The 10490-nt window shown below is 48.1% G+C and overlaps 1 protein-coding gene across 3 annotated transcripts in view; it reads right to left on the bottom strand.

Moving 5' to 3' along the window:
* Position 1: 1 nt before the first annotated feature.
* The window catches only part of MDGA1 (MAM domain containing glycosylphosphatidylinositol anchor 1), a 145154-nt gene continuing 134665 nt past the window's right edge, over positions 2 to 10490 (bottom strand). For 2 of the 3 annotated variants that reach the window (XM_017742360.1, XM_008639832.2), the window contains 3 exons: positions 2327 to 2457; positions 1232 to 1340; positions 2 to 100 (listed from right to left, as the gene is read on the bottom strand). In XM_017742360.1, coding sequence (XP_017597849.1) covers positions 9 to 100; positions 1232 to 1340; positions 2327 to 2457 — 332 coding nt within the window. In that variant the 3' untranslated portion in view covers positions 2 to 8. Of the gene's footprint in view, positions 101 to 1231; positions 1341 to 2326; positions 2472 to 10490 lie in introns of those variants that run through there. The other variant, XM_017742361.1, reaches the window with a different exon arrangement.

The following is a 10490-nucleotide window of genomic DNA, read 5'->3' as shown; positions in this document are numbered from 1 at the left end:
GCTTGCCATCATCTGAGCAGCACGTAAAGGAAGAAAGTCAATGGGCCACAAAGACAAGGGCTGTGCAGGGCTGGGACACCACTTCCTGGAAGAGCAACAGCTGCCAGGCAAGAAGGGAGAAAGAGAATTAGTGATGGGACAGATACAGATCTCATCAAACAAGTCTTCTCCCACCCTGAACCACAGAGAGTTCCCTGATCTTTTGGAAGACACTTTGAGCCTTTCCTGGACGTTCTCAAGGTTCCCCAAAACTAACTCTGGAGAAAAGGTTGAATCTTAGACACTTTTGAAATCTAATTCTCCTTTCTTCCCCAGAACTTTCAACCTGAGTCAAATAAAATACTCTCGTTTTGTTATGGTTACATCCTAGGCTAAAAGAGATCTTTAACCATACCTAAAATTAAGAAAATTTTACAGTGTTCTGACCTTTGTTTCCCCCTTCACCTCCAGAGTTAAGAAAATTGCCAGAAGTGACTCTTACTCTGAAAGTTTTTTTGCTTCAAAAATAAATAAACCAAACTGAACCTTGCTCTCAAGTTCCTGTCTGGCTCTGGTTTGCATACTCCAAACATCTGCTCTCCAGCCCACCTGAGGCATGTTATCGAGGGCACAGGCAGGACTAGGGCACATGGCACACCGGTGATTCCCACCCAATGGCTACGTACTGCTTACACACACCTTGCTGTGGCTTCAACCCTTGGTCCACCTTAGTGAGAGTGGAGCTCTCTCCCTTACTGCAGTGCTGGCATCAGTTTATGGGGATGGACTGGAAAGGGGCTGGTGGGATTTAGCCTGGCTGTGCATCTATGCTCAGATGGCAATGGGAAGAAGCACAGCCCTCCCTTGTCCCACGCCCCAAAGAGCAGATTTTTTTTCCCGGGAGAAGGACTGACTTAACCCTACGGAGGCCATTAAAGCCTGCAGAAGGTCTTTCCCTTTTCAAAGCTTCCATAACTAGAGTTTCCAGGAAATGAGATATTGCAGAAGTCCTTTAGCTTCTTGGGCATGACACCTCCTGGTTGTTCCTTTGATTCTTGCTAACTCTCAACTCTAAAGAACAAGTCCACGAGTCTGACAGCTCCTTTGGTGACTTCTGCTAGTGGAGTCAACCATCCCATTGGGTCCCACCAACACGTCAGTGTGCTCTGGAATCAGCTGTGCATCCCTAGCATGTGCATTTGTGAATGCACTCCTACCAACTCATTTGCCTCTGAGGCAGACACAGTCTCACCCTTATTCGGTCCAATTGGCTTCCTTGGACAGTCTCCCTTTTTCAGAGTGACGTCATCGATGGCAATGTCCCCCTCGTAGCTCGTGCCCCGGACACCTTCGAAGATGATCTGCAAGCAGAGCATGGGAGAGAGTCCAGTGTGAGGCTGCAGTTGTGGAGGGCTCTTCCTGCACTGCAGGGCTCTGCAGAGGTGAGCAGGACACAGACCAGGTCTTATCAGATCCCCAGGAGAATGATTTCCTTCCTGTTCCTCCAGTATTCACAGGATCTGGAAAGCCAGATCCCACTGTTTATGGGACCAATCTCTGTGCTGAGCATCTGTGCAGTAATAAGTAAGCATTAGAGCTCTGCTTTATTATGTGCCCTGCTCTAACAAGCCAACCAATACTGAACAGGACTTGCAAGAGTAACTACATTCTTATTTATTATTTTGAAGTATCCAAAAGCACACTGGGCATTTTGCCACAGTGCCACAACCTACCAGCCTGTACAGAGCAGCTCTCACAAACAACCCAACAAGAGCGAAGTAGCCTGTTGGGAAACAACCTCAGCCATAAATGCAGCCCACTGCCTGGGTACACATGAACAACTCGATGAGTACATGCAGAGTGCCCAGTTCATATTCACAAGTGCTCCTAGAGTCCTAAGCAAGGGGCACAGCGAGGGTGGGCTCTTGCAGCACATGCTAGAAGAAACCTCTAGCATTCAGTCACTTTACACCAACAGGCCAGCATCCCCCCAGCTGCTCAGCACTGAGGAACCTGTCCATCACACAGTCATGGCACCAAAAGGAGCTCTCTGACAAGCAGTTTCCAGACCAGCAATAACCAGAAAATTTATAATGCCAAACTGATGCACATAAATTTTTAAATGCTTGCACATTAAAACCTCAGAGAGAAGTGGATTTGACTTCTGTGCATCCACTAAGCCTTTGCCTTGCCCCAGTGACCCTGGGGGATGAAAGCTCCCAGTACCCTGCCTTGTGCCCCACCAGCCCCTGTGCTACAGAGGAAGATGTCTGCTGGGAAATCTTCTACATCCATAGCACACAGATAGGACAGTGCAGGTGGCTCCTTGACTGTGGGCTTGGCTTACCTGGAAGGGCCCGGGTGGGTTGATGGGCACATGTGCTTGCTGCCACATGTTCCCCCGATTCCCACTGAGGGACCAGACCTGGGTGTCGATGGCTCGCTTGTTCCGCACGCGGACTAGCAGGTTCAAGGAGCCTGGAAGAGAGAAACTGGGATCTGGCATGCTGGGGCAGGCAGCCAAGCCTGCCTGCTGGGCTGGCTCCTGGCACAGCTCTGGGCTCAGCCTTGAACCATGGCTGTAAGCCCCAGCTGGCTCAGGGACAGCCTGCACAGCCCCAGTGGTCATCTCTGAAGGGAGCCAGCTTTCTCCTGTGTTCATGGATAAGTGCCACTGGCAACGTTTCATCCACCTGGCCTTTCTTAGGGAAGCACAGACCCAGAAAAAGAGGGATGGGATGAGGAAGAAGCAGTGTGCAGCATGGCTGGGGTGGCACGAAAAGAGGGTGGCAGAAATGCCAGGGACCTCCAGAGGCATCCCATCCAACCTCCTGCTTGAAGCTGTCTCCTGCTCTACATGAGGGCAGCATGGTTTTGCCAGGCCAAGTCCTGAACTTCCCTGAGGGAACCAAGTTTTCCTACTGTCCAACATGAACCTCCAGCACTACCAGTTGAGGCCACTGTTCCTTATCATATAATTTAATACTATGAAAAGATTTTGGTTCCATTATCTTTGAATTTGCCCTTGAAGCAGTTGGAGGCCAAGGGCTGATAGCAACCTCCTCTTTGCCAGACTGAGCAAGTCCAGCTCCCTTAACCTCTCTTCCTAAGGACTTCTGCTCCTAGCCCTTGACCAGCCTGATGCCCTTCTGCTGGATCCTGCTAATTTCTCTACATTTCACTTGAAATGAAATGGGAGCCCAGAACACATATTTGCCTCCCCCCATTGACCACTGGCACCTGAAATATGCAATGCAGCTAACAGGGCTCTCCCTGCCCTGGCCCTGGCCATCAGCTGTGGAACTATGACCAGTGTCCTCATCCACCACTTGCCCTGGGAGCAGCCTTGGGGTGAGCAGCTGTTCTTTGAAGCACCAGAGAGCACTGCCTGTTCCACACCACCTGGTATCATCCCAGCCCCATGTTTTCAGAGGTTCACAAAGACCCTGTGAATCAACACCAACTTCAAGTTCTTTCAAAAAAAGCAATTCCCAAAAGGTTTTGTCTATCATTAAACCAAAACCAAAGCCAACAAATCTCAAAGCATTTCCAGTTCTCACTTTGAAAACAGTGTCAGAGCTTCCTACCCTCCACCCACACATGAAGCCATCTCAGTTTGTCTTCCTGCAGCATTTTGTTAGTATGCCCTCAGATTACTTCTTTTCCTTTTTTGCTTCAGTGAAAAAAGCATTTTTAAACATTCAGTCAAGGTTGACCTGAACCACTTTTTTTTTTTCTCAAAAAATCAATCAATCACAATTCCAGTCATGCTGTTGCTCATCAGTGTTTCTGGTCTCCATACACAGATATATTACACCTGAGAGTGGGATGGAAATAGTAACCCTTACTTAGCCATCTGTAGTCTGTCTGCACTTGGGATGCTGCACTCCCACATGGGTACACCCTTTGGAGAAGCAGCAGAAAGAGGTCAGGGGAAGAGGCAGGGAAACATATATATATAACCTCCCTCCTACATGATCCCCCCAAATCCTTCTTTCTTGGCACATCCACCTTAGGGGCACTGTATGAAGGACAGGGACCTGGAAATAGTCCCATCAAGTGCCTGGCTGTCAGAGAATGAGAGATACATCACAGGGAGTTCAGAGCATAATAAAGATGATGAAATGTTTAGATTCTGAGTGAATGGTTTACAAGAAAAGGTTAAAAAAATGAACTATGTATATAATTTAGTGAAAAGAGGATAGAAGGCACATTATTGACTGGAAATATTCAGAAGCATTAACTGTAAGGCTAGCTGAGAAAACTAGATGAAGGCCTGACAGGACATAGACAGCATATCCAATCCCCTTCCCGGGTGGTTCCCCGGTTTGGGATGCACACCACAACCCAGGATAAGGAGAAAAATAGCTTGTTTCTCTCTCCCTTGAGACCAGTTGGCACTGCACAACCTTGGGGGATCCAAGTCAGTGAGACCTCCCTCCTGGAAACACAGTGCCACAGATGAGAGAAGTCACTACAGGAGTCTCTGGCAAAACCAGCTTTGAGCTGCTGGTTTCCTGGCATCTTCCCTGCCCTCAGCAGCTTCCTATGAAGGAAAGTGTCTCTAAGGATACCTAGTCCTCATGAAGCCCCTTGTCCAAACTGACAGCTCACGCAGGAACTACATAACCCCATAGATCAATGTCAACAGGAGTGTGTTCAGAGCAGCTAATTACAGACACCAGGGCCGGTGAGGTGAGGGATTGAGAGCAAATGAAGAATTAATATAAAGCTGCTAGCAAGAAAGGATTAAAAACAACCATTGTCTATTCTATCCTCATTTGGGGACTTGTAGCTAGGATTTGCTGCACAATAGCTTGGCTGAGTAGCCAGCACTGGGACAAATCACGCAGCAAACGAACTTTGATGCCCTAGAAAAAAAGCAAAGGCAAGATAGAAAGAAACCCAGAGAAGCATCTGGAATGCAAATTAGCGCCTCCAAAGCACTGGCTGTGAATGCCTGGCCTAAACCCAAACCAAGCTTGAGCACATCCTGGCTGACAGCTCCATGTCCTTGCAGCCTCAGGAAAAACAACCTTTTGGCACCTGAATTCCCTAATACAACAATACTGAATATGAGCAGGCATTCTTCAAATTGTTTACAATTGGAAAGGAAGCTCCCTTATCTACTCACAACATGCAGTGTTTCACTACTCCTGCCTACACATGGAAAACTGAAGGTCGAAACAGAGGAGCAGCACACCCATGGCTGTCTTAGAAATCAGTGAGAGTTGTGAAGGGCAGCCAGGTCTCACAGCCCTACCTGCAATCCCTGCTAAGTTACAGAGGCTCCCTGAGTCTGGGAAGGAACTACAGACCTCCATTTTCCAGTAACACTGTCACTGGGAATATACTTCTGGGAGACATGGCAGAGACTCCTGGACTTTAAACAGTGATGAAACCTCTATCCCATCTGAACTGAGACCACGGGGTTGTAGATGTTACTGTTTGTGTAGCTCTTCTACTTTACTCCCTTCCACCATGTGTCAGTCTGCCACCAGTTGCCAGTCAAGTTAAGGGCACGTAGCCTGTGATGGAGGTACCTGTAAATGAACCTCCAGATCTGTGCTCTAGGCAGAGCCATAAAATATTGCAGACTTGGACTATGGGAATCTCCAAGTCATCCTCCTTTCCAGTGGTTACAAACTGAAGAAGAATCAAAGCATGACCTGCTCTCCAACTCCTCATCAGCAGAGATGAGAAAGGCCCATCTGGGATGTTCTCCAGTGCCAGTTGCTGCAGTCACCCCTTTTTGCCTGCTTTCATACTGCAATCATGCCTGCTTTCCTGTATCCGAGTCCAAAGCCAGCTGGGCAGTTTTGTTACCTATTTCTCTCCTTGTTGCCCCTTCCCCATCTCCCCGGCCTGGCATTTCCTAAGGACACCTGCTGGTGAGGCACACAAAAAGACAGACCACCTATCTGCTGCTATATCTCTCCAGCTGACCAGAGACAGACAGACAAAAGAGAAATCCCAGGACACCAGCAATCCTGTTGTTAACTCTTCCCATACAAGGCAATCTTCGCATTTGTCTTGTAATCTGCATTATTCCTTCTTCCCAATCAAAAGGGAGAATAAAGGCCAGTGATGAGTGAGGAGGAATCAATTACAGAGAGAGCCAGCTGTACCTTCTGCTGTCTGCCTTGAAGACCAGAGCTGGCATTTCAAAAGAGTGGCACTCACACAAAAGACCAGCTGGGCTTCCAGATAGAGTAACCCAAGGGATGCCTTTTAAATGTTACCTTCTCACAACAAAAAAAGGTCTTCACTCAGTTTCCAGGGGACAGAACTTCACTGTCACATGGAATTGCAGTGTAGATCCAGAAGAGCTGGCACAGGCAGCAGCAGGAGGGAGGCAGGGTCTGTAAGGGAGGGACCACCAGCACAGTCGGTATGGGATGGCAGAGAAGGTAGAGGTTTCCTCAGGAGTTCTCTTGGGGAGTTAATGCAAAATGATGGGGTGCAGAAAAGGCTAAGGAACAGCTCAGTTTACATGGCTCAGGATGGGAGGCAGGCAGCTGGAGTAGTCAGGAAGCAAAGGGAGGATGACACTACACACTGAGACATGGGGTACCATGCCAAGTGCAGCAGAGCTCTGTGGGATGGGTAGGGAAGGCTGTTGGGATCCACAGCCATGAGCTGGCACACAGCCTGGTCTCACTGCAACTGTGTGCTGCACTCTGTAAGATCCTTGCTCCAGTATGGGGCAATTTCAGGAGACCACCTATTGATGAGAATTCCTGGCTGCAGCTCCAGTTTAGATTTGGCACCCACCTGGGAATTCAGGGCTGAAAGGCCCCATGGAAATTCCCATGGCATTTCCAGTGCAGGAAAGACAGACTGAAATAGGAAGCTGACTGATTACAAGAGATATCCAGTACCTAGAAAGAGATTCACGGTGTGGAGAGGACTTAGACCTTACACAGCTTAGCAGAGTCACCCATAGACCCAAAAAGAGGGCTAAAACCAATCGAGGGAGAAAAGAGCTCTTACATTTCCAACAGGGGCTCTGAGCACTTCTTCGAGTGTTTAATGTTAATGCCGCTGATCAGAAACTAAAAGCCCAAAGCTTAGTGCAGGCAAATCCCAGGAGCAAATGACAGTCTCCAGAAAGAATCTATTACTTTTTATAATATTCACAACAAACACAGGTCTCTCTCCCTCTCTCATTTAAATGGATGTTAATGAATAGCAGTCAGCATCAGGCTGGTGTTCTTGGTTACAGAGCTGGGGGGAAAGTTACTGCTCTGAGAGCTAGAAAGCAGAGGGTAGAAAAATAATTGTAGCACAGATAAAGAAGCAGAAATAACACCAAGTGGTACTGACTCATAAATTCTGGGAATGTAAGTTGTCTTTGTGCCATGGTAGGATGTATTTACTCATTCACAGTCTCTCAGGATGCTTCACACATTAACATATGAGGAGTAAGACAATTAAAGCCTCTGGGCTGCTTTCCACTCCTGACTACAGAGAACTTCATCTCTACACGTCTTCCACTGTTCTCAGCTTGGTGTGCAGGGTCCCCTCTGTGCAGTCATGGGGTCACTACACAGACCTGTTTCTGCAGCCACACTTCACTAACTCCAGAGCAGGAGGGTTCAGAGAGCTCATCCTCGTCAGTCTGGAAAGCACCATAATCCCACCTCTACTCCTAAGACATCTGCATTGGGCATGGAGAATGTTTGGCCTGTGCTGCCAGCTGGCTGATTGCTGTGGGACACTCCATGCTTTGGTACAGTAGGGAGGCTATGGAGAAAGGAATCAGGGGAATCAAAGCCTCCTGTTTCCTGCTGTGTCTAGGACTTTCTGGGGATATAAACAGCAATAAGGTAAGTTTTGATTAGCAATGTTTCTCCTACAGCAAACCTGTGAAAATTACTTATATATGGCTACAGGGAATTTTCTTTGGAGCTAACTGTGGATTTCAAAAACCTGAAGAAACAAACACATTTCCACCTCTGACCTCCTAAACCACCATCAAATGAAGCTGGGCTTGAAGCAATATTCCCTGACATAGCTACACCAATTGCACAGATTGATCTATGATCCATCACTATCTATCTGACTAGTCTGGCATGTACAGGAATTTCAGGATGGAGGGAATGTACCAGCAGAGAAGCAACAACACTCTAAACAGGCAAAGTGGACATATGGATGGACCCCTGGAGAGACACACTGGGCAGGGGGGACCTGGGCCCTGCAGACAGAGGGGTAAGTGCAGTGGTACTGTCATGGCTGTCTCGTGATGAGGAATGGCAGGCAAGCTACAGCTATAGCTCCTTCTCTCCAGCATATCCCCACCTGTCTGTGTACACAGAGAGCAGATGGTGATATGGCAGGAGCAGACTCGCAGTGGAGCTATGCTTGAGCTCCTTTGCTCATTTGATCCGCCAGTCTAATTAGAGAAACTGTTAGCATAGAAAGATGAATGATACAAGACTTCCATCTTTGATACTGTGTTTATGGAACAAAATCCTGACACTCCTTTTCATGGAAAATTCCCTCAGAGGTTGTTTGTGACCAGTAAGAGGCTTTCTCTCTGTGGACAACAGGATGTGGTTTAAGAAGTTCAGAAGAGGGAGAAGAAAGATCTCCATGCTCCACAATGTTAAATTTATGCAATCTCAGAAGAACAAAGGCTCATCCAATATGCAGCCAGAACAGAGAGATGGCACAGGGAAGGTGACTCAGGGGTAAATTCAGAGCTGGTCACTTGTTGGGGCCATGGCTGTGTAGGAGCCCAGTGCTGCCTGTGACTCAGCTTCAGGCAGGGCAGGGGGAGCTCCAGGTGCTTGGCAGGGAAATGGATGCTCTCCTTCATTTCTCTGTGCAGCTGCTGGCAAGCAGGATGCGATGATGCCGATGGGGGCAGCTCCTTCCCTCTTTCCTGCTGTAGCTCGTGGTCCCCAGAAGTGCTGGGTACTACCTCAGAGAGGAGAGGCCAGCCTGGCGGAAAATCACAGAATTGTTTACATTGGAAAAGACCTTTAACATCAAGTCCAACCATTAAAAATGAGAGTATGATAAACCTAGCAAGAAGGAGATCATGTGTAGGCAACTTTTCCCACCAATTTTGCAGACTCAAGAAGCAGAGTGAACCATAGTTCAGCTGCGAGGTCTGTTTGCTCTTTGTTCACCCTCTGTTTCGTGACATGCCCAGATGCCTTCAGGCAATGCTCTCTCTCCTCCCAGCTTTGATAACGGGCCCTTTCATCTTTGGCACCAGAGACAGCTGGGTCCTTTATGGAATTCATGTGCTCAGCTCTCAGACTGAGAGCACGCACTGTGCTCAGCACTCCCCGACGAGCTGAAACAAAGTCTGCTTCATAGACACTACCAGGTCTAAAAGAGCACAACAGCCAGACGGGACTCTGCCTGTCTCCCTTCTGTGGGCAGGCTTTGAAAAGACCTCAGCAAGAGAGGAGGGAGCCTCCCAGAGCCCACAAAACACAAGTGATGTGTGTGGAAGGGTTCCTGACAAAAACCCCACAGACACAGATGCACTTATGCTGAGGAAAATCTTGCCTGTCTCTTCGCTATCCCTATTAACAATTTTCCTATTTCCTCATCATCACCCTGTCTGCGGTGTCTCAGTCCCGGGAGCCAAGCACAGGGCAGCTGCACAGCTGCAGGGCTTGGAGCAGATGGGCTGTTTTACTGCAATGCTGAAGCCAGTGAGACAGAGGAAGGAGCAGCTGAGATCACATATTCTTCATGCTGAACTGAGGACACCACTCAAAAGCTGTTCTCTGGCCTCATCCTCTGCCTGACCCAGGGAGATGTGCGAGGATGAATGGTTCAGGCCTTGGAAATGATTTGCTGCAGGAAGGCTGTTTGTTAGAGCAGGCTGTGCACCCAGCTTAGAGTCAGGATGCATTATAGCAAGAGACTCTTTTCCCACTTCGTGCCTGCCGTACTTGCACCACAAAACTTCAAGGCGACTAGCTGAAACTGTGATACCCCAAATCTGCAACCGCAAACTCCTTCAGGTGCTGGCGTGCCTGTCACCCCTGCAGAGCTCTCTTTGGGAGAGGAAATCACTCCTGGAAGTGATGGTGGTGACTGACACTTGTGGAGCATTTCTTTGATTTTCTGGGATACATTACAAAATCACGCCTGGTTGAAGCTCAAATACAGATTAGGATGGATGCACAAGTGTGTATCATAGTTTTGCACTCTGGCCCCACAGCCTTTACTCTGTCAGAGCACCCAGGGGGGTGTCCAGATGTGCACCTGGAGTGACCAACAGTGAAATAATTAATGGTCTATGGAGAGAATAGAAGAGTGACAAGGGAGTGCTAAAGAAGTAGCTGGAAATACTCTGAGAGCTCCTGTTTCCTCTTAAGTGTCTGTTGTGTTTTGTATATATCAATTTCAGAGTCTGAATAATTGATGCAACACCTGATGTCTCAGGAGATAATCAGGTTGCAGTGTATCCTTACAGCTCCTAAACTTTGCACAGGGATGCTGCTGTGATTAAAGTCTGAATGGAAAGATGTTCTGCTGATCAT

This window comes from Corvus brachyrhynchos, unplaced genomic scaffold (assembly GCF_000691975.1).
Source record: "Corvus brachyrhynchos isolate BGI_N302 unplaced genomic scaffold, ASM69197v1 scaffold188, whole genome shotgun sequence".
NCBI lineage: Eukaryota > Metazoa > Chordata > Aves > Passeriformes > Corvidae > Corvus > Corvus brachyrhynchos.
This window is presented reverse-complemented; position numbering and strand designations above follow the sequence as displayed.